The following is a 26,878-nucleotide window of genomic DNA, read 5'->3' as shown; positions in this document are numbered from 1 at the left end:
TCCCCATGTGTCAGAAAGTGTCTAATATCACATATGAATGAGGTCCACATGTTGAAAGGGCCAACCAGGGTACACCACTGACCCCTCCCCAGATAATTTTGTGCAGCTGGAAAAGACTATGCACATGGAAAATGAGGGGCATAGCATTTAAAATCCAGAAGATAGAAGTAATGTCAAAGTGTGGGATCTCCTATTACATGGACAGAATTTTTGTAAGGACAACAACAACAACAAAGCTTCATAATCTATATCAGTGTTTCCTAAACTTGGGTCTCCAGCTGTTTTTGAACTACAACTCCCATCATCCCTAGAGCAGGACCAGTGGTCAGGAATGGTGGGAATTGTTATTCAAAAACAGCTGGAGACCAAAGTTTGGGAAACATTGGTCTAGAATATATCCATGGGTCATTTTAGCACTCAGGATCATAGAAAGAGTTGACTTTAAACAGAGACATCTGCTTCTGACAATTTCTCATTAGTATTACAGTGGTACCTCGCAGTGGCGTAGCGTGGGGGGTGCAGGGGGGCCGGCCGCACAGGGCGCAACATCTGGGGGTTAGGATTAGGGGGCACAAATCCATGGGTTAGGGGGTGCAAATTACTTGCCTTGCCCAGGGTGCTGACAACCCACGCTACGCCACAGGTACCTCGGGTTACATACGCTTCAGGTTACACACTCTGCTAACCCAGAAATAGTGCTTCAGGTTAAGAACTTTGCTTCAGGATAAGAACAGAAATCTTGCTCCTGATGGCGCGGTGGCAACAGGAGCCCCCATTAGCTAAAGTGGTGCTTCAGGTTAAGAACAGTTTCATGTTAAGAACAGACCTCCAGAACAAATTAAGTACGTAACCAGAGGTACCACTGTACTGAACTATATCACTGTTAGTGACCAACAAGTGGGACCCACAATGGAAGGTTTTGGTGTGGCATTCTGCTCTTCAAGATATTATCCTGCCAACTGTGTCGTTTTCCAGGATCTTCCACTTCAACCCCCCTGTTTCTGTGATCTTATATTGCCAAGCACCTCCTTTTCTATACAACTCCATGTCTGAACATTGTATCCTTAGAGAGGTGTGGAGAGACATGTACGTGCTGTTCTCTGGCCCTTCCCAGTTTGTATCTCAGCTGAGCTGAGCTCAAAGCCATCGTGCTTCTCCATCACTCATACAGTTTCAATACAATATGCAGTGTCCGTTGGTAGGGAAGGGACTTGTAAGCTCACGCAAATAATGCTCATCTGTGCTTGGAGTCATTGGGACAATTCCCTGTTTCTAAAGAGCTCCTCTCTTTCATACATTTCTTGAAAGATGTACTGTATATTTGAAAGATGTATGTATACAGGCTATGTGATCTAGCTACTTTGCTTACCTCCTTTTTTTAGCCTAACCTAAGGACAAAACTTAGCCCTGCCAGAGAACTTGCCTTTGTTGTGTTTCTGATGGTCTGACAAATTAACGGAGGTTGCTTTCAGTTCAGGAGGCCCATCCTAGCAAAAATTGGACAGTTCGTACCCTTGAGCAGTGCTGATGACACAATTGCTTTCTCTCAACCAAACAAACCTGTACCATAATGTGGTATTATATTACATGTATTGCATATTTTCCTTTCCTATTTTTTCCTCATTTTCTTTTACAGCTGCATTCCAATTCTGACAAAGGTGATGGATCAGTCAAATACATCCTTACAGGTGAAGGGGCTGGGACTATCTTTATTATTGACGACACAACAGGAGACATCCATTCAACCAAAAGCCTAGACCGAGAAAAGAAGACCCACTATGTGCTGCATGCGCAAGCCATCGACAGACGGACAAACAAGCCACTTGAACCTGAATCGGAGTTTATCATTAAAGTACAAGACATCAATGACAACGCACCAAAATTTACAGATGGACCTTACATCGTTACCGTGCCAGAGATGTCTGATATGGGTAAGGAGAATAAATGGGGATTTGTGTTACTGTGCACTTGGTTCTGTGGACTTTCTCCTGTCATTTAGCTGGTGGTTTTGCTTGCTTTTTTTGAGATACCTAGAGCAATGTGCTTGCAATGGTGTCCATTAGTTCCTTTGTGCCGCTTGTGACATCAGGGTCATTTGGAAGGCACTACATATTAGCCATCATCTCCTTAGAAGCTTGTTGGCTCCTTTAGGATTGCCTTATATCCCTTTACTAAAAAAAACAACAAACCTATAGTTACATGGAACATACTCAATAAACACACAAGATGTAACCGGCTGTACTTTTGAATAAATAAGGTACACTATTCATTGTATCAATTTGTAGATTTCAACAGAAGTTTCAATGAAAAAAGCAGAAGACCCAGTGGATCAGTTCATTCTCTAGTCAGTTCATGCACAAGGGCCATACATGTATAAGTATCTATTCCACCTGTCTGTTCAAAGAGTCCAATAATCCACATGAAGAGTTGTTACAATTTCACAGAATCCTTTCAGAGAGTCTCAGACAAGGATTTCTGGAATATTAGCCTTGTTTCAATATCCTAGGCTTCATCAGTAGAACAAGCTCAGTAGAACAGGCTTCATCAGTAGAACAGCCGAGCTTGCAGGGCAGCAGCTGAAGAAGGAGCAAAAAGGGTTTTCTGGTGTGTGTGTTTCTTTGTGGCTGATTAGCTGCTCTCCCTGTGCAAAGGTCAGAGGGGGCAGGGTTTCTGTTGAGGCAGGTGATTAGCTGTGGGAGGAGCTTATCAGAGCTTGCAGGGCAGCAGCTGAAGAAGGAGCAAAAAGGGTTTTCTGGTGTGTGTGTTTCTTTGTGGCTGATTAGCTGCTCTCCCTGTGCAAGGGTCAGAGGGGGCAGGGTTTCTGTTGAGGCAGGTGATTAGCTGTGGGAGGCGCATGCAGTTTGATCCATCTTGTAGATTTAAGGGAGCTAGTCTCAAACGTTTGTTGGGGGAGACCTAGGGTTTTTTGGGGGGGAGTTATTTGTCCTGTCTTCACGCTTTTTATGAAGGAGGACCGCTGTAGCCACCCCCAACGACACGTTCTCAAGATGGAGGGTAAGGGAACAGCTGCAGTTGCCTGCGGTTCCTGCGCAATGTTTGCCATCTTGCCAAAGGTTGCAGGCAGCTTTACCTGCAGCAATTGCATGTTGATTCCCCTCTTAGAAGACAAAGTCCAGCAACTGGAGGAACTTGTAGCTACGCTCCAAAGAATTAGAGAGCTGGAGCAATTCTTGGAAGCAACAGAGCACACCGTCTCCACCAAGGAGGAGACAGGGGACTCCCCTGAGAAGGAGGCTAGTCCACCAACACAGGAGCCAGATATATGGAGAAACGTGACTCAAAGAAGTAGGAGGCCCAGGGTTCACTCTGATTGTTTAGAAATACACAATTGCTTTGAGGTCCTCTCCTCTAGCATGGAAGACAAAGAGCAGACTCCATTTGAGGATCTCTCCCTCATTACAGTCGATCAGGTATATGAAGACGAGCAGCAAAGTCAGTCCTCAGGGAATGTGCAGGCGTCCTTGGAACGGACAGCTCACGGAAGAACCCTGACCAAACTTAAGAGGAGGCGTGTAGTAGTGATAGGGGATTCCCTACTGAGGGGAACAGAAGCAGTGATCTGTGGGCCTGACAAGATTTCTCGGGAAGTGTGCTGTCTCCCCGGGGCTAAGATCCAAGATGTAACTGAACGACTGCAAGGAATCATAAAACCCACTGACAAATACCCCTTCCTCTTGGTTCATGTGGGAACCAATGACACTGCAAGCAATAGCCTCCAGAAGATCAAAAGAGACTACGAGACTCTGGGCAAGAAATTGAAGCAATTAAATGCACAAATTGTCATCTCATCTGTCCTCCCAGTTGAATAACGTGGCCCAGGGAGAGAGGGGAAAAATAGTGGAAGTGAACAGCTGGCTTCGCAAATGGTGTAAACATTCTTGAAGATTTCTTGAAGATGGACTTCTGGCAAGTGATGGGCTGCACCTCACAACAGTTGGGAGGAATGTTTTTGCCAAAAATCTCAGAAACCTCATCAGGAGGGCTTTAAACTGACTAATGTGGGGGAGGGAGACAGTGCTCCTGAAGGTAGGAGTCTATCAATTGATGAAGATGATCATCCAAATGTCATAGACCAAATGGAGCAAACAGCACGCAGACCTAGTGGTGGGAGGAAAAAATCCTTAAATAAGAGACACGGGGGAATGATTAATGGACTTCAATGTCTGTACACTAATGCGCAAAGCATGGGAAATAAACAAGATGAGCTTGAGCTCTTGGTACAGCAAACTAAATATGACATAATAGGCATCACTGAAACCTGGTGGGATAAGTCCCACGATTGGAATGTAATAATGGAGGGATACAATCTATTTTAGAGAAACAGACCAGACAAGAAAGGAGGAGGAGTGGCATTATATGTCAGGGATGTGTATACCTGTGAAGAGATCCAAGATTTAGATCCTCAAAGCCAAAGTGAGAACATTTGGGTCAAAATTAAGGGAGAGAAGAATAACAGTGACCTCATTGTGGGAGTTTGCTATAGATACCCAAGCCAAACGGAGGACATAGATGATGCCTTCCTGGAACAGATGGTCAAGCATGCAAAAGGAAGGGAGATAGTAGTAATGGGGACTTCAATTACCCAGATATTTGTTGGATGTCAAACTCAGCCAAGAGCATAAGGTCAAACAGATTCCTCACTGGCCTTGCAGACAACTCCATTCTCCAGAAAGTGGGAGAAGCAACAAGAGGAACAGCCATTTTAGATCTGGTCCTAACCAATGTTGATGACCTGGTTAGTGGGGTAGAAGTGGAAGGATCATTAGGCGTGAGTGATCATGCTCTTCTGAAGTTTACTGTACAGCGGAAAGGAGCAGCCAAGCATACTAGGACTCAATTTCTTGACTTTAAGAAAGCCGACTTCATAAAACTTAGGGAAGTGCTGGGTGAGATCCCATGGACAGTAATACTAAAAGGAAAGGGAGTTCATGATGGCTGGGAGTTTGTTAAGAGGGAGATAGTAAAAGCACAACTTCAGGCAATACCAATGAGACGGAAACATGGAAGGTGCCTGAAGAAGCCAGGGTGGCTATCTAAAGAACTTTTAACTGAGTTAAGATTAAAAAAGGATGTGTACAAAAAATGGAAAAGAGGGGAAACCACCAAAGAGGAATTCAAACAAATAGCCAACACGTGTAGACACAAAGTCAGAAAAGCTAAAGCACAGAATGAACTCAGGCTTGCTAGAGAGGTTAAAAGCAACAAAAAAGGCTTTTATGGGTATGTTCGTAGCAAAAGGAAGAACAAAGAAACAGTGGGGTCACTCAGAGGAGAAGATGGTGAAATGCAAACAGGGGACACAGAAAGGGCTGAACTCCTCAATGCCTTCTTTGCCTCAGTCTTCTCTGATAAAGAAAACAATGCCCGACCTGAAGAATTTGGAGCAAATGATTCAGTAGAGGAAACACAGCCCAGAATAACTAAGGAGATAGTACAAGAATACTTGGCTAGTCTAGATGTATTCAAGTCTCCAGGCCAGATGAACTGCATCCAAGAGTATTAAAAGAACTGGCAGATGTGATCTCAGAACCACTGGCAGTCATCTTTGAGAATTCCTGGAGAACAGGTGAAGTCCCGGCAGACTGGAGGAGGGCAAATGTTGTCCCTATTTTCAAAAAGGGGAAAAGAGAGGACCCAAATAATTACCGCCCAGTCAGTCTGACATCAATACCAGGGAAGATTCTGGAGCCGATCATTAAGCAAACAGTCTGTGAGCACCTAGAAAGGAATGCTGTGATCACCATTAGTCATGTCAGACTAACCTGATCTCGTTTTTTGACAGAATTACAAGCCTGGTAGATGAAGGGAACGCAGTGGATGTAGCCTACCTTGATTTCAGCAAGGCATTTGACAAGGTGCCCCATGATATTCTTGTAAAGAAGCTGGTAAAATGTGGTCTTGACTATGCTACCACTCAGTGGATTTGTAACTGGTTGACTGACCGAACCCAAAGGGTGCTCATCAATGGTTCCTCTTCATCCTGGAGAAGAGTGACTAGTGGGGTGCCACAGGGTTCTGTCTTGGGCCCCGTCTTATTCAACATCTTTATCAACGACTTGGATGATGGACTCAAGGGCATCCTGATCAAATTTGCAGATGACACCAAACTGGGAGGGGTGGCTAACACCCCAGAGGACAGGATCACACTTCAAAACGACCTTGACAGATTAGAGAACTGGGCCAAAACAAACATGATGAATTTTAACAGAGAGAAATGTAAAGTATTGCACTTGGGCAAAAAAAATGAGAGGCACAAATACAAGATGGGTGACACCTGGCTTGAGAGCAGTACATGTGAAAAGGATCTAGGAGTCTTGGTTGACCACAAACTTGACATGAGCCAACAGTGTGACGCGGCAGCATCAATAGGAGTATAGCATCTAGATCAAGGGAAGTAATAGTGCCACTGTATTCTGCTCTGGTCAGACCTCACCTGGAGTACTGTGTCCAGTTCTGGGTACCACAGTTCAAGAAGGACACGGACAAACTGGAATGTGTCCAGAGGAGGGCAAGCAAAATGGTCAAAGGCCTGGAAACGATGCCTTATGAGGAACAGCTAAGGGAGCTGGGCATGTTTAGCCTGGAGAAGAGGAGGTTAAGGGGTGATATGATAGCCATGTTCAAATATATAAAAGGATGTCACATAGAGGAGGGAGAAAGGTTGTTTTCTGCTGCTCCAGAGAAGCGGAAACGGAGCAATGGATCCAAACTACAAGAAAGAAGATTCCACCTAAACATTAGGAAGAACTTCCTGACAGTAAGAGCTGTTCAACAGTGGAATTTGCTGCCAAGGAGTGTGGTGGAGTCTCCTTCTTTGGAGGTCTTTAAGCAGAGGCTTGACAACCATATGTCAGGAGTGCTCTGATGGTGTTTCCTGCTTGGCAGGGGGTTGGACTCGATGGCCCTTGTGGTCTCTTCCAACTCTATGATTCTATGATAATGCACATACCGTATGTAATATTACAAGATAGTGGATCTTATAACATAGTAGTGGTTGCAGTAAGCAGCGACTGTTACAAAGCAGGATTATATCCTGTAATATTACATATGGTATGTGCAGTTGTTTATGGTGATCTGGGGGGAAATATCATGCTCTCTCCTTCTCCCCTCTGCTTAATGCCCCTTGATCCCTGGCATCTCTACTTAAAAGGGCTGTGGGTAGCAGAACGGGGGGGGGGGGACTAGTCACACCTTAGAGCAGGGGTCAGCAAACTTTTTCATCAGGGGGCTGGTCCACTGTTCCTCAGACCTTGTGGGGGGCGGGACTATATTTTGAAAAATATAAATACCCTGCAAGCCAGTTCCGCAGCTGCCAGCAGACCCGGAGGAGGAATGCACTCTGCACACACTCAGGAGTGTGTCTCAGCACTGCCCACTCACCGGTGTTGTTGATGAGCAGCAGCAGCTCCATTGGCCCGTCCCTGCAGAGCTCCCAGGTGGCATGCAGCAGGAACTGCGGCCCATCGTCTGAGGCCAGGTTGGCAGGCAGGCCGCGTACATGGAGCGCTGGGCAGGTGACACAGAGCTCACCCTCCAGCTGCTCCAGCATGGCCACTGAGCGTGCCACCAGCAGCAGTGCCGAGCTGGGCGCCAGGTGCGGGGCTAACAGGCGTGCTAAGCTCTGGCTGAAGCCCCGCGACACACCCGTCACAATGCCCACGGCATGGCCCAGTCCCATCTCTCTCCAGCCCGCCAGCCTCTCCATCCATGGCCATACTGGGTTTACCTCAGCTGTGGGCTTCGGATTGGCCCCTGGAACTTCCTGCAGCCAATCTGAAGCTGTGCCAGTGTCACCACCTGCCCAGAAGCCGTGCCAGCGTTGTGGAAGTCAGTCCCCATGTGGCGAGGCGTCCGCAGCTCGCGGGGACTGACCAACTGGGCGGCAAGGTCTACGGGCCGGATTTACGAGCCTGGGAGCTGCATCTGGCCCCTGGGCCTTAGTTTGCTGACCCCTGCTTTAGAGAGTAGATGTCAGTAGACAAAAGAGAGCTAGACTAACCAAATCAGTATTTTCTGCTTGCTGCATAGTAGTGAGTAGCAACAGGGAGGGAAGTGACATTCCTGGTCTTCCTGAAGAAAGCAGTTCTGGAAATTAATCCTGCCTGCTCTCAGGTTTTCTTGCTTTCCTGATGGTGAAAGGGGTGATGAGGGTGGCCCTTCATAGAGAACAATTAGAAGCCCACAAACCTCCCAAGGGCATTTATGCAATGTACCTGATTGGCTCATTACTCCTTTCTATCTGTTTTAGTAGCAAGGGGCTGTCTGGCCAAGGTTGGTTAGCTTTAAATGCAGCTGTAAGAGCTCCTTGGGAGACTATCAGAGTGAATTGAATTGCTGGCCTCTCATAAGCGTTTTGATTATATGCATGTGAGAGAGATGCCTACATGCACCTTGATGGTTTGTCATCACTCTGAATGACAATGATGTAACGATGATGATTGTTCATGCTAATGCATCAGTTGTGGCAGACAACATCAACATTTGTTTATGCCGGCTAGGGAGGAAAGAGAAATGTGAATGGTATGGTAATGTCATAAAAGATAAAACCTGCTATGAGCAAAGAAATTGCTGTGCTTGTTCACTTCCACATAAGGTGTGTACAATGGCCCAATTAGTTTGCAGGTGTCCTGTTGTGTAGATGAACCAAGTTAGCATTATCAAGCTGTGCAGCAAGTGCAGATGAAGATATCTGCTATGCAGATGATTGAGATTTTATTTTTTTTATTTTATCCTGGGGTGGCTTGGTTTGTTATTCTTTGTTTTTGCATCAAGTGATAAGAAGTGGAATCTTGTTTTCCGAGTGTAATCCCTTTTGGAAGACCATTCGAGTTCTGAAACATTCAAAAACCAAGGCGCAAAGGGAAGTCTGTAAATTTAATGGATAAAATAGAGGAGGGAAACTCAGCGGAAGCCATTCGACTTCCGGGGTGCATTCAAAAATGGAAGCATTTACTTCCAGGTTTTCGGCATTCAAAAACCAAAATGTTCAACTTCCGAGATGTTCGAAAACCGAGGTACTGATGTATTTGCCACACATTGGAGGAGATGTAATAAAATGTATGTTCAAATGGTTGCCTATGACCACCCAGAGCCATGAGGAAAACACTTGGATCAATAGCCAAGCAGAACAGGTTCTCGAGGCACAGAAGAGAAGCAACATTATTATTATTATTATTATTATTATTATTATTATTATTATTATTATTATTAAATATTATTATTAATAATAATTTCCTTTCTATGTCACTTCATATTTTTAAGAAAAAATATCAAAGCTGTTTACAACACATTAAAATATCAAATAAAACTTTACTGAAGAAAGTCCACTATAAAGTATACATTCAAAGCAACGTAACTAACCCCAAACTTAAAGGTTTCAAAATAAAACATTGCTAAAGGCAGTCAAATATAAAAGGCATGTTTAAAACAACACAATTGGCAAGGAAATAAAATCTTAAGCATAGAACGCATCTGCTGCTGTTGCTGCCAATCCTGGCAATGCTGGTTCAAGGCAGGCGGCAGCTGTGGAAGCTCAGGCTCAATGACCTGGGTCTGCACTAAGACACAGGCAAGATGGCCTCTGGCCTCTTCGACAGACTCAGCTTTTGTAGCTGAAGTCCGTCAGGGCCCTGTCCTCCAGGCTAGGTGGGGAAAGGTCTGCAAGGCAGGGGGGCAGGTCTTCCAGGACTCACAGCCACCATAAGAACATATGAAAAGCCTTCTGGATTACAGCAGTGGTCCATCTTGCCTGGCATTTTGTTCTCAAAGTGGCCAATCAAATGCCTGTGTGAAGGATGAAGGCAGTGAGCACAGCAACACTGTGTTCACCTGTTATTCCTGGCACCTGGTATTAAGAGGCATACAGTGGTACCTCGGGTTACATACGCTTCAGGTTACAGACTCTGCTAACCCAGAAATAGTACCTCAGGTTAAGAACTTTGCTTCCGGATAAGAACAGAAATCATGTGGCAGCGGTGGGAGGCCCCATTAGCTAAAATGGTGCTTCAGGTTAAGAACAGTTTCAGGTTAAGAACGGACCTCCAGAACGAATTAAGTACATAACCAGAGGTACCACTGTATTGCCTCTGGAAATGGATGTAGAAAATAGCCATCATGGCTAGGAGGACTTTCTTTCTGTATTCTTTTTTTAAAAAAAAACATATTTTATTGAATTCAAATTTAAACAGGATTACATAATGATTACATAATGACACGGGGGGCACTGTGGGTTAAACCACAGAGCCTAGGACTTGCCGATCAGAAGGTTGGCGGTTCGAATCCCCGTGGCGGGGTGAGCTCCCGTTGCTCGGTCCCTGCTCCTGCCAACCTAGTAGTTTGAAAGCACGTCAAAAAGTGCAAGTAGATAAATAGGTACCACTCCGGCGGGAAGGTAAACGGCGTTTTCATGCGCTGCTTTGGTTCGCCAGAAGCAGCTTAGTCATGCCGGCCACATGACCCGGAAGCTGTATGCCGGCTCCCTTGGCCAATAAACCGAGATGAGCGCCGCAATCCCAGAGTCAGCCACGACTGGACCTAATGGCCAGGGGTCTCTTTACCTTTACCTTTACCTTTACATAATAATTACAATGAATACATTTCCCTGCCAGTCTCCCTTTCCAGAGTGTGGATTTGCCCCTAATAAGACATAGCTTCTGTTCAGCTCTATGTTTTCACAATCACTGATAAAGTAATTAATTTGAAAGTGTCATTCCACAGTGTTCCATGTATTCTTGATGGGTGAAAGCCATATCCAATGAATTGCATGTACCAAATAAAATTAAACCATATTGCGTAGAAGGTAGCATTCCTCTTTCATGTACCTAGAGGTAACAACTTGTATGGATCACCCAGCAGCCATCTAATTTTGAAATTATTTGTTTCCTCTTCTAGAAAATTATGAAAGGAAGAGGGAAATTACTCCCTTGGTGAGCAGTATACAGGGCAACAGAGGACATAGAGTGTGCTGCCTTCGTGTCTTCAATCTGGCCTGATCCTCAGGCACAAAGGCAGTCATTTGTTGGCTTATTAAAGAATTTACTAGTCAGATATTCTGTGGGCATAGTTTGAAATCTAAGCTTAGTAAATGCATATGTAACCGAGGGTGGGGGGAGGTTAATTCCCAGAGATAAGCAGCTCTTTTATGGCCGGATTTATTTTTAATATACCAAACTGAGGACTTAGAATTCTTCATATATTTAAAGTCCATTTTGGCATTTTCAGCAAAAATTACATTGCTGATCTTATGGTGAGAAATGTCCTGAGATGACATTACAAGGGAAACTGAATAGCCCAACAGTATGGGCCCATTGATCGTCTGGGTTCAAAAGCGTCTCCAACTGCTATTCCAGCAAGAACACCAAACAGGAGAGATCAGGCTCATTCCACCAGGATATGAATGCCTAATAATAATAATAATAATAATAATAATAATAATAAATTTATTATTTATACCCCGCCCATCTGACCAGGTTTCCCCAGCCAGTCTAGGCGGCTCCCAACAGAACATTAAAAACACAATAAAACATAAAACATTAAAAACTTCCCTAAACAGAGCTGCCTTCAGATGTCTTCTAAAAGTCAGATAGTTGTTTAGTTCTTTGACATCTGATGGGAGGGCGTTCCACAGGGCGGGCGCCACTACTGAGAAGGCCCTCTGCCTGGTTCCCTGTAACCTCACTTCTCGCAGTGAGGGAACTGCCAGAAGGCCCTCAGAGCTGGACCTCAGTGTCTGGGCTGAATGATGGGGGTGGAGACGCTCCTTCAGGTATACTGGGCCGAGTCCATTTAGGGCTTTAAAGGTCAGCACCAACACTTTGAATTGTGCTTGGAAACATACCGGGAGCCAATGTAGGTCTTTCAGGACCGGTGTTATATGGTCTCGGCGGCCACTCCCAGTCACCAGTCTAGCTGCCGCATTCCGGATTAATTGTAGTTCCAGGTCACCTTCAAAGGTAGCTTGCCACTTCATTCTGGCCTTAAAGAATTGGTGTCCCTTTCCTGTCTCACCTCTTTTCTTGCATTTCTTTCATGGTCAAACCTGGGTTGAAAGAAAATGACAAGAACAAAAATTTGAAACATAAGATATAAAACAATTGAACTGTGAGTGGGCAACCTGTGCCTCTGCATGCCCTCCAGATTCCAACAGCCCAGAGGTCATGGCTGATGTTCTACTCTTATCAACCTCTGGAATGCCACCCCTGAAAACCATCTACTCCTGCAACATCATAAAAGTTGAACTTCATTCAATTAAAAGCAGATTGGAACCGCTATCTCTATAAAGCCCACTTGCATTCAACCAAAGAAAGATTCGGATTCATTCCACATGGGATAAAGTTCTACAATGATGGGCAGCTAGTGAAAAGGCCTTGTCTCTTGTGCCTGCCAATCTGAATGAACTTAATGATGGACGTTCAAGGAAGGCATATTTCTCCAATATGCAGCTCCAGGCAGGTTCATATAGGTGTAACCAGGTTCCATACCATTTAGGATTTTAATGATATCCCCCAGCACTTTAAATTATGCCTTGTAATATGCTGGTAACTAGAGTTACCAGTGCAGAAGAGGTGTTAGCAACCAAACAGCTGTATTTGGCACCAATTGAATCTACCAAACTGTATTTAAAGGGCACCGCATGTAGACGATATTATAGTCGGTCCTTTCTCATGATGGTACTCACCCGTATGGAGTACCATCACCTCTTTTCGTTGCTGCCATTTTCTGCTGGTTGTAACTCTCTTACCTTTGGCGATCACTCGTAGCTGAGTAAGATTGTCTTTCATAAACACGGTTTTAACAGTGAGCCTGTAAGTGACTGTGGAGGCCAATCCTGGATCCACACGTCTTTCCAGAGTGGGGACATAGGTTTCCGGGTGAGAGTTGATCACGGTGAGGGTTTGCCAAGCATGCTTTCTTTCCTTTCACCATGAGTTCAAGCATCTTCAAAGCTCATGACACCTTTGGTAAAGGCTGTTCTCCAATTGGAGTGTTCACAGGCCAGTGTTTCCCAGTTGTCGGTGTTTATACTACATTTTTTTTTAGATTTGCCTTGAGAGAGACTGTAAACCTCTCTTGTTGACCACCAGCATTACCATTTCCATTTTTAAGTTTGGAATAGAGTAGTTGCTTTGGAAGACGATAATCAGGCATCTGCACAACATGTCCAGTCCTACAAAACTGATGTTGAAGGATCATTGTTTTGACACTGGCGATCTTTGTTTCTTCCAGTACATTGTCAATAGTTCGCCTGTCTTTCCAAGTGATGTGTAAAAATTTTCAAAGACACTCACTATGACAAGGTGATGATCCAGTGAGTGAGTAGTTGTAACTAGGGCATGAATGACAGCAGTCAGTTCCTCTCTCTCTATACAGAGTCAGTGCTAACAAATCAACTGATACAAGGCATTCTTGGGAATTGATGCTTTCGTTTATAGTGAAGTTTTGGAGAGCTCCCCCGATTGTGAACCTGATACAGCCCCATATATCCCTGGAAGCATACCTTCATCCAAGTAAGCAGATTTCCCTACCCACAGTACTTCTAGCGTACCTGGATCAAGCTTCAGTTTGCATGTCCTCTTCCATCCTAAAACTTCTTGCAGACACCTGTATCTCTAATGTTTTTCAGTCTGATTGAAGATCAGTTTTGCTTTTGTTTTGTTTGGTTGGTTTTTAAAAAAATGAGTACAGCTTATGGAAAAGAGATACTTAGCAGTTATGTTGTCTGGCCAGCTGTCCTATCAATTGTCCTCGCTAACAATGTTATTGCGGCAGCTGCTGCTGTTGACTTTTTATAGAAAACAGCTTTGGGATCAGAATGCCAAAGCTGGTGGTCTGGAAAAGGAGAATAAGGCAGAATGATGATCTTGACAGATAAATGATCCGCACAGTAGATGTGTCAGCAGGCCTGTAAGCTGCTAAGCCACTAAGCAAAGCAGAAAGTTAGGCAGAAAAGCCAATAGGGGCAGTACCCCAAAGGTGAATTGCTGCATATGCTTATTGAGGCCTTCTGCTACCTGGCTGCTGTTTTAGTAGCTGCAGTACCACGCCCTGGCTATTTGCAGAGATATTTTCACACAGCAGAGGGTGTTTGTTGTTGTTGTTTAGTCGTTTAGTCGTGTCTGACTCTTCGTGACCCCATGGACCAGAGCACGCCAGGCACTTCTGTCTTCCACTGCCTCCTGCAGTTTAGTCAAACTCATGCTGGTAGCTTCGAGAACACTATCCAACTATCTCGTCCTCTGTCGTCCCCTTCTCCTTGTGCCCTCCATCTTTCCCAACATCAGGGTCTTTTCCAGGGAGTCTTCTCTTCTCATGAGGTGGCCAAAGTATTGGAGCCTCAGCTTCATGATCTGTCCTTCCAGTGAGCACTCAGGGCCAATTTCCTTAAGAATGGATAGGTTTGATCTTCTTGCAGTCCATGGTACTCTCAAGAGTTTCCTCCAGCACCATAATTCAAAAGCATCAATTCTTCAGCGATCAGCCTTCTTTATGGTCCAGCTCTCACTTCCATGTAGTTGCACTCTATTTTGACAGGCTGCCATGGTGACCCTGTGAATAAGGCTCACAGAACTGGGTGCAAGATTTGAAAACTTCTAGTGGCTTACATATAGAGCTGGGTGGACTGGTCTATTTCCATTCTGTTCCCCTTATGAATGTCACCTCCCCCCCCCCAAAAAAAAAAATGTTTCAGACCATTTCCACTGGTCTATAGTGGCAGCCATTTTCTACCATATATTCTTATTCTTTATCCTTATTCTTAATTAAATTTATATACCACCCTTCATTCAAAGATCACAGGATTGTTTACAACACAAATACAAAATGACACACATATAAACACAATGAAGTCTGATAAGTAAGTCCAAAAGGAATCATGAAAGGGGTACAAAAAATCGGTTCCGCTTCCAAGTGGGACCGGTTGCTCTTGGGCCACCAGGTCCCACCCCTGCCTCAGCATGGTGTGGGGTAGCGTCCCGCATCATGCTGAGGGTGGCCTGGCTATGCCTTTCGCCAGGCGGCCAATCAGAGTGCTATGGGGGCATGGCTAGGGGAATCCGGGGGTGTGGATTTTATCTGAAGCCTGGGGAGGGGCTAGGGCCATACCACAACCCCAGTGGGAAACCCGGGAGGGGGGTCGAGTCGATCTGAATCAGCAGGGCTCCCCCTACTGGTAGTTTACCCTTCCAGACATCCTGCAAGGCAGGCAGGAATCAGATGTAGTCTGTTGGTGCCAATGCCTAAGCCAATACCACTCACATTCTGTAACCAATAAAGCTGTGGCTTTAATTTTGCCCATTAATATTAACCTAAATTCTGTGTCCTTGTATCTTTATTCTCCTGGGGGTGGCTTGGGGGGGGGGTCTTGAAGCGCAACATTTCTATATTGTAACAGCTTTGAAAGGTAGCACAGTATAAAGATGGAGTATTTTCAAGTGTTTCAAATATTCTCTATTCTGGACACAATTTCGTCGCAACGTTATTTTCAGTGTCATTCAAGGCCCACTTTTCAGCCTACTTCCTAAGAGCTCCAATCGGCTATTGCTGTTTTAAAAACACCAAAGATACAAAATGTAGTCTGCTCAGCCCATTTAGCAGAACTTTATCAGGGAGTGTGGATGCTGAGCAGGAACTTGTTTGAGCTGTGAATTAATACAGGAGATGTAGATCAAGCAAGTTTGTCTCATAATATGGATGCCGAGGATTCCTCCAGCATCTCTTCCTACATACAAAAGCATAAGAAGCATAAAGAGAAGAAACTGTGTTTGGTGGGTGAGGGAACATCTCTACTATAATCAAAAATGTTAAATCTTCCAAATCTCATATGGAGTCTTACGTTTAGGACTGAAACAGAGGAATACAAAGTGCAACCAATAGGCTGAGACTTGGGTCACTTTTAATAATGTTATTTACTTACAATTTCCTGTTGGACTTCATTTTTCGGCCCTTTGCTGCCTATCTGATTAGTCTAATTGATTTTCTTCTGTCTTCCTCCATGGCAGAGCTGTTACTTGTCTCTCAGATGGAGCTGTTAATAAATAGTGATGGGAGTCATTTGCTTTATGTTTCAAATGAATAATTAAACTCCCTACCTTCAAAATATTTGTGCCTAACTTAAAGAGAGATGATTCCTCAAAGCAATTCTTTCATAAGTAGGTTTTCTGGGAATGGTATAAGAGAACTCAGTATTTTTTTATTTTTTTTTATTTTTGGTGAGTTCCTGGAATTAACCCAACTGCTTTCTGGGAATAAAATAATTGTGAAGGCACTTTGAGTCTCTAGACTGAGTGTCCTCTTATCTTTCTTTCTTACCAAGAGTTGGTACACCATCAAAACTCAGGATATATGTTGCCACGTATATTTATTATTTATGTATGTTCTTACATTTGGAGCTCACCTTTCTTTCTTCCATCATGGAACCCAAGACATGGGGTTTGCAGGCTGTCACCTATCCAAGCAGTGACCAGAGCATTACCTGCTTAGCTTCAGCAAGGTGTTGGCCTGATGTGTCTTCAGCCCATACCCTGTAGAATATGGCCTGTCAAAAAAGCAAATCAAAGAAATTGAAATCAGAGGGATATATTAGGTAAAGGTAAAGGTACCTGTGAATATTAGGTCCAGTCTCGGATGACTCTGGGGTTGCGCGCCCATCTCGCTCTATTGGCCAAGGGAGCTGGCGTTTGTCTGCAGACAGTTTTTCCGGGTCATGTGGCCAGCATGACTAAGCCGCTTCTGGCGAAACCAGAGCAGCGCACGGAAACACTGTTTAGCTTCCCGTCAGGTACCTATTTATCTACTTTCACTGGCATGCTTTCGAACTGCTAGGTGGGCAGGAGCTGGGACCAAACAGTGGGAGCTCACCCCATCGTAGGGATTCAAACCGCCTACCCCCTGATTGGCAAGCCCTAGTGTCAGGGAACTGCCATCAGTGCCGGAGGGAGAGAGCAAGCTCCAGAGGCATTTCAGAGAGTGTCCCGGGATGGGGAGAGGCAGCCCATCTTCTGGGGAAGAGAATCAGCGTAGCACGAGTGGAGAAGGGGGGCAGATGGGGGAATCGGCGAGGCGGTCCCATGACTCCTTGCTGGGGACCAGCGGGGAGAGTAAGGGTCCTCCACTGCCTACACCCTCCTTGCGCAGAAGGCTTCCGCGCAGGGAGAGTAGGAGGAGACTAGGCGTCAAAGAGCTTCTTTGCTGGAAGAAGTTCAAGAAACGCCCACTGACGGATTCTGCCAGCGATTGAGACAGCCACGGGTGAGTGGCTGTCTGGACAGAAAAGGTTCACTCAGGCAACCCAGCCAGGTGTTGGCACTGGCTTACGCACAAGCAACCCCTAGAATCATTACACCTAGGCTCTGTGGTTTAGACCACAGTACCACCTGTGTCTCTATACAAATGCCTAACTTTGCCTATATTGTGCCCATCTCACTAAAAAAGTAGGATATTATAAACATACTTATTATATACAAGCCAATATGATTCTCCCCTTTACCTGAAAGTCTTGCAATAATATTTGTGTTCTTCTAATGATCCTTTCCCAAGAAAAGATTAACGTCCACAAATTATATTGTAAAATATGAAATATCCAATGATTATATACTGTGCATGCACAGATTGGGTGGCCAGTTGTATTATGCAAAAGACCACTTGTATAGTCATTTATATTATTGTTCATGCATGGATACTAATCTTCTTTTAGGAAATTGCCAGTATAGAAAAAGCTTTATATTATAAGCATGTACTATGTGCAAAATAAAAGGTACAGTAATTCTCATTGCAAGGAAAGCACATTTCCTTTCAATATATATTTCTAATTTATCTCTATCTGGAACTGTATATGTTGACACAGTTGCTATAGCAGCATAGAAGAACCAAACCAGGGCCTTTGTGGCAACAGCTTCCTATTGTAGCATCTGCACCAGTGTTCATTCATGCTACTTCCTAGATTTTTTTTATTTTTTTTTGCATCTGGTATTGTTTTGAATGTGTGCTTGTACAGAGGATCTCACAGAGAACAATTTGAATGCTCAGTATGCCATATAATCATAGAATTGTAGAGTTGGGGTCATCTAACCCTCTGCTTAAAAACCTCAATGGAAGGAGAGTTGTTAACTTCCCAAACAAGACTGTTCAACTGTTGAACAGCTCTTACTGTCATTCATACAAAGTATAAGAGCCTGCAGATAATCAGTAATATAAAGCCTTATGGGGAAAAACCCTTTCCAATAAAGAATAGGTTTGTCAGAGTTTTTGGAGAAGGGACTTCAGTATCTGCTGAGCCACCACCTCAAAGGCATAATCCGATTTGTTCTTCACTTATATCACACCAAAGCTCAGAGGCTGAACAGTTATTGAACTATTTTGTTTTTGTAGACACAGCACCTGTGCAAAAACTATTTTGCTGCAGCAACAGCAACATGAGTAACACTGAGGAGGGTGGGATTGTTTAAACTGCTCCCCAGAAGGCTGTCTGGCCTGCACCAATAGCATCATCTTGTTAGAATTCTTTTCCCATGCTTGCAGTCATGGGATTGTTTTTATCACATGATGGTGTATGTTTTCACTCCACATTGTGGTAAGTAACAGAGACAGGATGTTTTAATTACTGTGTTTCCATGACGTAGGATTTTTGTCCTTTGTCCTTTCTCTTTGCTGTCTGATGCTGAAGAGGAAGGAGCTGAGTTAGAATCCTCCGAGTGTATTATATGTAAATAAAGTAGTTTAGCCAAAATGCTGCGCTACTGAGTCTGTTACGCTGACTGCCCATACAGTGGTACCTCGGGATACATACGCTTCAGGTTACAGACTCCGCTAACCCAGAAATAGTGCTTCAGGTTAAGAACTTTGCTTCAGGATGAGAACAGAAATCATGCTCCGGTGGCGTGGCGGCAGCAGGAGGCCCCATTAGCTAAAGTGGTGTTTCAGGTTAAGAACAGTTTCAGGTTAAGTACAGACCTCCGGAATGAATTACGTACTTAACCTGAGGTACCACTGTACTCTGCTGTTCCTGAAGTGTGCTGATGTCTCTGAGGCATTAGTCGCTGTGATGTTTGGGCTGGAGAAGGCTTTTGAGTCTCTTGAACGACCGACCAGGAGCAGAGAACATTCCAGTCGGGCATGTGTCTCTGCTAGATTCCTACTTGTGTGTAGGACCTCCTGACATATCTTGGATTCACTAAGCCTTTTTAAGATACAGTTCATATGGCCCATATTCAGCATGGTGCCTACTAGAAGGTAACATTATTCTGTAGCTGTAGTGCAGCTTCCCATTCATAGAAGCGGGTCTGGGCATAGCTGTCAATTTACAGATTTGAAAATAAGGGACCAGCTGCCTCGAAAATAAGGGATCAGCAGCCAAAATAAGGGATCAACAGTTGCTTTGATAAAATACATATTTTGTTGCATGCAAATGGCTTTAGATACCTATTAGGTCCATAAATTACCATATAGCATCTATTCAACACAAAAAACAGCAACAATTTGTTGTTGACAATGCACAGCTGGACATAGAAAGGGCCCCATTACCTTCAGTAGTTTATTTAAGGGACATCATCAATAAGGGACAGCAGCGGGACATGGAGCTGGGATAAGGGACTGTCCCGCCAAATAAGGGACGCTTGACAGCTATGGTCCTGGGCAAATTACTTCACCTGACTGTTGCTTGGGAGGACTTTCCAAAGAAATCCTGTTGGGATTTCTGCTCGACTGTGCTAAAAGTGACATGTAAAGTTCGTTTGGAGGTTGCTCCTCTGGCAAAATTGATAAAGAATTTAGAGGGAAGCCTGCAGCATTTTGAGACGACCAGTGTAATGCCTCAGGCCTGGACATCAGGCATGGCTGCTCACCAGGAACTTAAAAAAAAATAAAAAATCATGTTGCTTTTATGTGGGACTGCAAAAGGGAGAGAGAATTATCAAGTGCTCATCAGGGCACAGTACATGTGGAAAAGGTTATTCCTAGGTTTAGAGGAAGGTGCACAGGTTATGCAGGCTGGGCTTGAACTCCAATGACAAAAACGTGCAGTTTCCACAATTATAATTTGCTCAAGTTATTTTCTTCTCATTACATCCATTCCCCACAACTTCTCATTGTTCAACTGTCTGGCTGACTTTGAAGCTAATTCTTTGCCTCAATTCCTGGGGAGGTGATCCATTCTAGAAATCTGTGTGCCATTCAGGACTTCTGAAAATCTCTGATTCCAAAGAAATCCATTATTAAAAGCTGTAGGGGGAAAGAATGCTAGTTTTGTGGGGGATGTGTGTTATATTAAAGACCCTTCTCTATTAATAAGTTCCTCACTTTTAATTTCACTCATGATTCCCTTCTGCCTTTTCAGCCCGTCATTATCTGCTTAGTAAAGAGATTGTTAAAGAGCACATCAATGTCATTCTCAAAATCAAGAGCCTTTTTGTGCAACCACTTCTTTCCCTTCTTATCAGCAGGAGGTGCGAGCCACTTATTCTTTTTTGGACTCCAAAAGCACCACTTTTTGAAGTTTCCTTCCTTTTAAGACAGAATATATGGATCAGAAAGTTGGACGCAATTCTTTCAGGGATAATTCGCAGGATTTACGCAACCTTGATAAATCAGTCAAAAGTGAACGTTAAAAACATTGTCTAGCTTATGTCAAATGACATCAAGAACTTGACTTCATTTATTCCTAACCTGCTCAATCCCTATGGATCCTGGCAGGTGGAATCTAAACCTACAGGCTGGGAATTTAGAGGAGAGAGTGCCCATTCTTGGACAATAATGTATAAAAATGTAAGAAGTATCTTATTAGATCAGATTGAATGTAAATTTAGTCTGGTTGCCTACCTGCTCCTTTACCATAGGTCAGTGATAGATCCCATTGTTTGCATGAAAGAGGTCCTAGATTCAGTCCTTGCTAATAATAATAATAATAATAATAATAATAATAATAATACATAAATGCATAAATAAATTTATTAATTGTACCCCACCCATCTGACTTGGTTGGATACAATTTGTGCCTGACAGTTTGGAGAGCCATTGCCAATTAGTATAGTATAGTGTAGTATAGCATAGTATAGTATAGCGTAGTATAGCGTAGTATAGCGTAGTATAGTATAGTATATGTGGGGCTTGCTGTCAGTGCCATTCAGCGAATGGGCTACTTTGTCAATTTACAATAGCATAATTGGCACAATTAAAACAACAAAGTAAAAGCTTCCATTCCAGTGTTTAAAAATATAGCATCCTCTCAGTAGTGTTTTAAAGTGTGAACCATTAAAATGCTCCCCAAATCCCCATTAATCCAAGTGGGAAAGAATTGCACTCAAATGCATACTGCTTCTCCTGATGGCAATTCTAATTTGCATTTCTTCTTCAGTTTAACGTTAAAATATTCACTGTTGCACATAGCAAAAATACTTTGTGGTAAATATTAAAACGTGTGTTTTCTTAGTGGATTGTTAAAAGCCTTGACAGGAGTTTTGGCACAATCCATCAAGTTTCTGGGTACTGTGTTCATTTAAACTTTCTTGAGGCAGCCCTGCAAGCACCATTAAAAGTATAGGAGTTTATTTTGCATTCAGTGGGTCTACACTTATTATCAGGACTGTTTCTAGGTATGCTGTGATACTGCATGGTTCCCTAAAATCAGCTACCTCAACTTTTATTATTTTATTTTTAAAAAACAGCAATTTTCTAGTGCTTAATGGTTATGCCAAGTATGTTTGCATGTATATGGGAAATGCCTTCAATGAATGAGATGTCCAGTGGAGGTGTTATTTCAATGCCCTACATAATAGCTCTTTGCCTCGCCCATGTAATTTTGCAAAAGTAGAATAGAAAATGCCAAGTGACTGCATACAATTGCAGAATGTACTGAGCTGGAAGCCATACAAATTTACTAAAATTGCACAAAGTACATTATATTTTTCAGATGTAGAGTTTTTAGATGGTCTGGGTACAGACTTTTTAACAGCCGTGCCTATTGTTAATCACCATTAAAAATGTCATGTTTTAAGAAGAGAAGAGTTTGGATTTGATATCCCGCCTTTCACTCCCTTTAAGGAGTCTCAAAGCGGCTAACATTCTCCTTTCCCTTCCTCCCCCACAACAAACACTCTGTGAAGTGAGTGGGGCTGAGAGACTTCAAAGAAGTGTGACTGGCCCAAGGTCACCCAGCAGCTGCATGTGGAGGAGCGGAGATGCGAACCCAGTTCCCCAGATTACGAGACTACCGCTCTTAACCACTACACCACACTAAGCCAAGTCCTCTGTTCTTGCAGTGGAAGCAGGCAGAGCTGAGAAGGATCAGGCAAAAGAGCCTGTCGAAGACAAATTCTTATTCTTCTTGGAATAAGAAGCTTAGGACTAGACCTCCCGAAGCTGAGATCTCATTCACTCTGAATAAAGATAGAGGAACTCCTTCCTGGTTTGGAGCAGGGTGGACATGCCCTAAGAGGTGATTCATATCCCCCAGAGGCCTCGGGTGCTGTCTGTAAGTCATGTAAAGCAAGCCAACCAGCTGTCAAGCTATGGGTCTTAACAGTCTCATTGAACTTGCAAGCAAGAGCGTGTGCCACAGCATCAGTTAATGTGGCATCTAGTCCACAAATGATGACGTCACACATATAATCCCCCCCCACACTAATTGTTAATCTGGTGATCTAATCAGTATCAGCACACACACTGCAGAATCCTGGACAATGCACTAACACCCATGGGATCCCACTCAAGGACTGATCCTGCCTAGTAGCAACCAAATGGACCAAGGAGTAAAACTTACACACATTGAGGAAAAACCACAGACTCCTGAATGTAACTGCAACAAATTACTCGGTTTTTTTTGAAATACAAAGCCTGATGGAAATGAAAAATTGAAAAGATACAAAATGGGATTATGAATGATGAAGAATCTACACCGAAAATGAAAAATAGAGAATTGAATAGATCAGAATTAATACAAAGTCAGGTATAATATGTTTAAATGATTAGTAATTGTCCTGGGAGCCGCCCAGAGTGGCTGGGGAAACCCAGCCAGATGGGTGGGGTAATAATAATAATAATAATAATAATAATAATAATAATAATTGGATTTGCATGTGGCTAAACAAATGTCAAGCATTGACAAAGCAGTCACATAGCTCCTATCTCCCTCCAGCCCAGCTAGTTGTGAAATGAGTTCCTAGCAAATTAGAGCAATAAAAATTCACAGTTGCCAAACGTGGAGCAGCAGACTAGATCCTGTAGTACTCCTTAATATTTGCAAAATGAACAAAACAAGGCAGGTAGCAGTAGGAATGGAAAAGCCCAACCACCTACCTAGGAAGAAGAACTAGCCATTTCTATAAATCAGCAATGGGGGGGGGGTGTGTGGACATTTCCATCAATTTTCTTGTTATATTGGTGGACCCATATAAACACGGACTGTGAATTACAATAATCCACCCATGAGGGGAGAAAACGAATGATATGGACCTTGTTGTAGACATGGTTTTACACAGAGGGATGATTGACACACTTCCAGCCTCAGTTTGCCAAAACATTTCATGCTCCCACTTTGTTTAGATCACACAGCTGCTTCTCTACCATCCTAATCAGATTTCCAACGTCTTCTCTATGAGCTTCTATGAAAAGCACACGGAAACGCCGTTTACCTTCCCACCGGAGCGGTACCTATTTATCTACTTGCACTTTGACATGCTTTCGAACTGCTAGGTTGGCAGGAGCAGGGACTGAGCAACGGGAGCTCACCCCGTCACGGGGATTTGAACCCCGGGCCTTCTGATCAGCAAGTCCTAGGCTCTGTGGTTTAACCCACAGCGCCACCCGCGTCCCTTCGCTACCTCCAAGTACATCTCTTAAAACTCATTTTCATTAGAGCTGTGAAACTGCATTTCTGAAGTGTGAGTGTTCTCATATTTGTTAGCTTTTTTATATACTGCTATGCTTTAAAGACACTAACCTGGAACCAAGTTCAACAAGGCACTTGTAAAATATAGTGCTGAAAAAGCTTGATTATATTTGTGATGTTTATTTTATTTTGTATGTTATATTATGGTGAATAGCTACCTTCAAACTAAGGTTTGAAACTCTGTGAGGCTGGGTGTGGTAATAATGACAACTGAAAGGCTGACTACCAGATTTAAATTAAGATTTTTATTGATTTGTGCTTAATGCTGTTCTATATATATATATATTTTACAGCATTTGTTTTAATATATCTGTCTTCCCCATCATTGCTCTATTTTGTGATGATGTGAGAGTTTAAGCCTAAATTTGAATCGATTGTGCTTAAACCAGTTCATAGGGGGGAAATGATTTAAGTGCAATAGAACAATTACAATAATGCAATAGAACAATTACAATAATGCATAATAAAACTATAACACAATGCAATTTAGCATTGACCATCCATTGTGGACAATTCACTTAAAATGTATCAAAGTTTTAAATGAGCATAAAACATACCAATAGGTCAGTTATCAATATCCAGTATTAATATCATCAGCAGTATGCTCACTTGAAGCAATCCAGTTTATATTGAGACCTAATAATATGATAGCTCACACACATCGGACTGGCAGCAAAAGGTTAAAATTAACAAAATTACCTTAAGCAGAAGCCTCCATTAGGTGTACTATCACTACATACAAACTCCTTCTTAGCGGTCAGTCCCTTAGAAGTGCTCATCGAGTTTCCTTTAGTGTTCACCTTAGATCCCTTGCAACAGATCATATGAACAATGTTCTATTTCACTTTTAAAATTTGGAAGTTTGACTCTTAAAATTTGGAAGTTTGATAGGGTTTTTTTGGGGGGGAGGGTGTCAGATGGGTGCCTTCTGTGATTGGATAAAAGTGCTTGATGTCTGATTTCGCACATTTCATACAGCTTGAATCTGAAACTTGTTTTCTGTGCAGCTTTGTACCTGAAACTTGTTTTCTGTGTGGTTGAAGTGAGGTATGTATGCACAGATGAAAGAGGCATATTTTCTCCCTGAAAATCTGCTAATATAATTCATAGATAATGGATTCAAAAATGGAAATGTGGCTATTGGGCTGTAATAAGAAAACATTATGGTTTAAAATAATCTGCAGTCTCTTTAATATTTTTCTTTTTAGTTAGTTAAAGGGACTATAGGCATAAGATCCACACACAATATACTTATTTATTTTTAATTATATCCCCCCTCCATTACACACACATTCAAACCTAAAAGGAACAGAGTAGCCTCCCCCCCCCCAAAAAAAAAAAATATGAAGGGGGAATCTGTAGATTTCTAGAATGCAAACTCATGATTTTTATGCAATTATCTCGCAACTTGATTCCATGCACTATTGATTGGTTTGTTGACAATATTCACTGCCTGCATAAAACAAGATTAAAGTTGTATTGTGTTGACGACTCCTTTAAACCAAAAGAGAGGAAAGGAGGGAGGGAGGCAGAGAAAAAAACAGCCTTATGTGGGTAGTCAGATGTTTGGAGATTTCATATAGCTCTGTCTCCCCCCCCTTTTTTTTTTCTTTTTTCACTCCTTAGAGTGTTAAAGGAGTGTTGCCTGTTCAACGTTGATCCATTTGAGAATTTAACAGTGCACTAAAAGGATGGCAAGTCATGCATACAAATTTGCATTCTCAGCAGACATTTGCCTTTTTTATTTTATTAAACTGCCTCATTAAACATTAAAGATTTGTCTGCAGAGATGCAGATTGAAGTCTTTCCTTTTCAGCTTCCCATTGGCATATAACTTGCAAAATTCCAACGCTAAAGCAGTGGTGAGAAAGAACTAGCATAAAGCTATGGGTGTTTTCAACATCAACATAATCTGAAAGAAATAGGTAGGAATGGACAAACCAATCTATTTCTGCTCCACGTCACATTTCATATATTCACCCTTAATTATGTTCTGTCCTATTTCTGAATTGATCTGCAGTTAAGAAGAGAAATAGGCACACCATTTTGCATTTAAATATGCATGTGGACATGTATACTTTCTCAAAATATACATTGGGACATTGGGGAACCGCAAAAGCTGGTGGGTGACAAAAGTCCAACATGCACATTAGTCTAGGTCAGGGGTCAGCAAACGTTTTCAGCAGGGGGCCGGTCCACTGTCCCTCAGACCTTGTGGGGGGCCGGACTATATTTTTTTGGGGAAAGGATGAACAAATTCCTATTCCCCACAAACAACCAGAGATGCATTTTAAATAAAAGCACACATTCTACTCATGTAAAAACACCAGACAGGCCCCACAAATAACCCAGAGATACATTTTAAATAAAAGGACATATTCTATTCATGTAAAAACACACTGATTCCCAGACCGCCCATGGGCCGGATTTAGATGGCAATTGGGCTGGATTTGGGCCCCAGGCCTACCCATGGTCTAGAAGGAACAGATCAGCTCAGTTCTTATTGGAATTTGTAAAAATTGCATTACTCAAGCAACCCTAGAAATTGACTAGGGCAGGAGGAAAACATGGGACTGATTTTAAATTTGTTTCATGGAATACTGTTCTTTTTTGCGGAGAACACAGCATCAAGGCTTCCACCATGCTGGGTGCCTAGCAGTCCACTAAGCTACTACACAACTATCACTGGCCTCCACGCTTCCCATTGAGGCATGAAGAGGACCAGCCTCTGTGTGCTGTATCTAGTCCTTCCTAGAATAAGAGAGACAACAAGCATTATGGGGAATGTCGTATGTACCATTTGCCGCCTGTTGAAAGGAGACTGGTAACTGTGAAGCTACCTAGATGTGGCACAAGATAGAAGGAGAGACTAGGACAGGCTTTCTCCTCCGTGTTCATTATTCTTGAATACTGCTTTACCCTCCCATATACAGAGCTTCCACACCCTGTATTTTGCTAACAGAGTGAATTATTGCCAGGTCT

General features: G+C 43.0%; 1 protein-coding gene across 6 annotated transcripts in view; it reads left to right on the top strand.

Annotated features, from left to right (window-relative positions):
- Positions 1–26,878, top strand: part of CDH18 (cadherin 18) — a 639,311-nt gene that overhangs the window by 490,004 nt on the left and 122,429 nt on the right. For all 6 annotated transcript variants that reach the window (XM_079984961.1, XM_079984957.1, XM_079984956.1 and 3 more), the window contains one exon: positions 1,637–1,931. In XM_079984961.1, coding sequence (XP_079841087.1) covers positions 1,637–1,931 — 295 coding nt within the window. The remainder of the gene's footprint in view (positions 1–1,636; positions 1,932–26,878) is intronic.

Source organism: Podarcis cretensis, assembly GCF_951804945.1.
Source record: "Podarcis cretensis genome assembly, chromosome: 7".
Classification (NCBI taxonomy): domain Eukaryota; kingdom Metazoa; phylum Chordata; class Lepidosauria; order Squamata; family Lacertidae; genus Podarcis; species Podarcis cretensis.
This window is presented reverse-complemented; position numbering and strand designations above follow the sequence as displayed.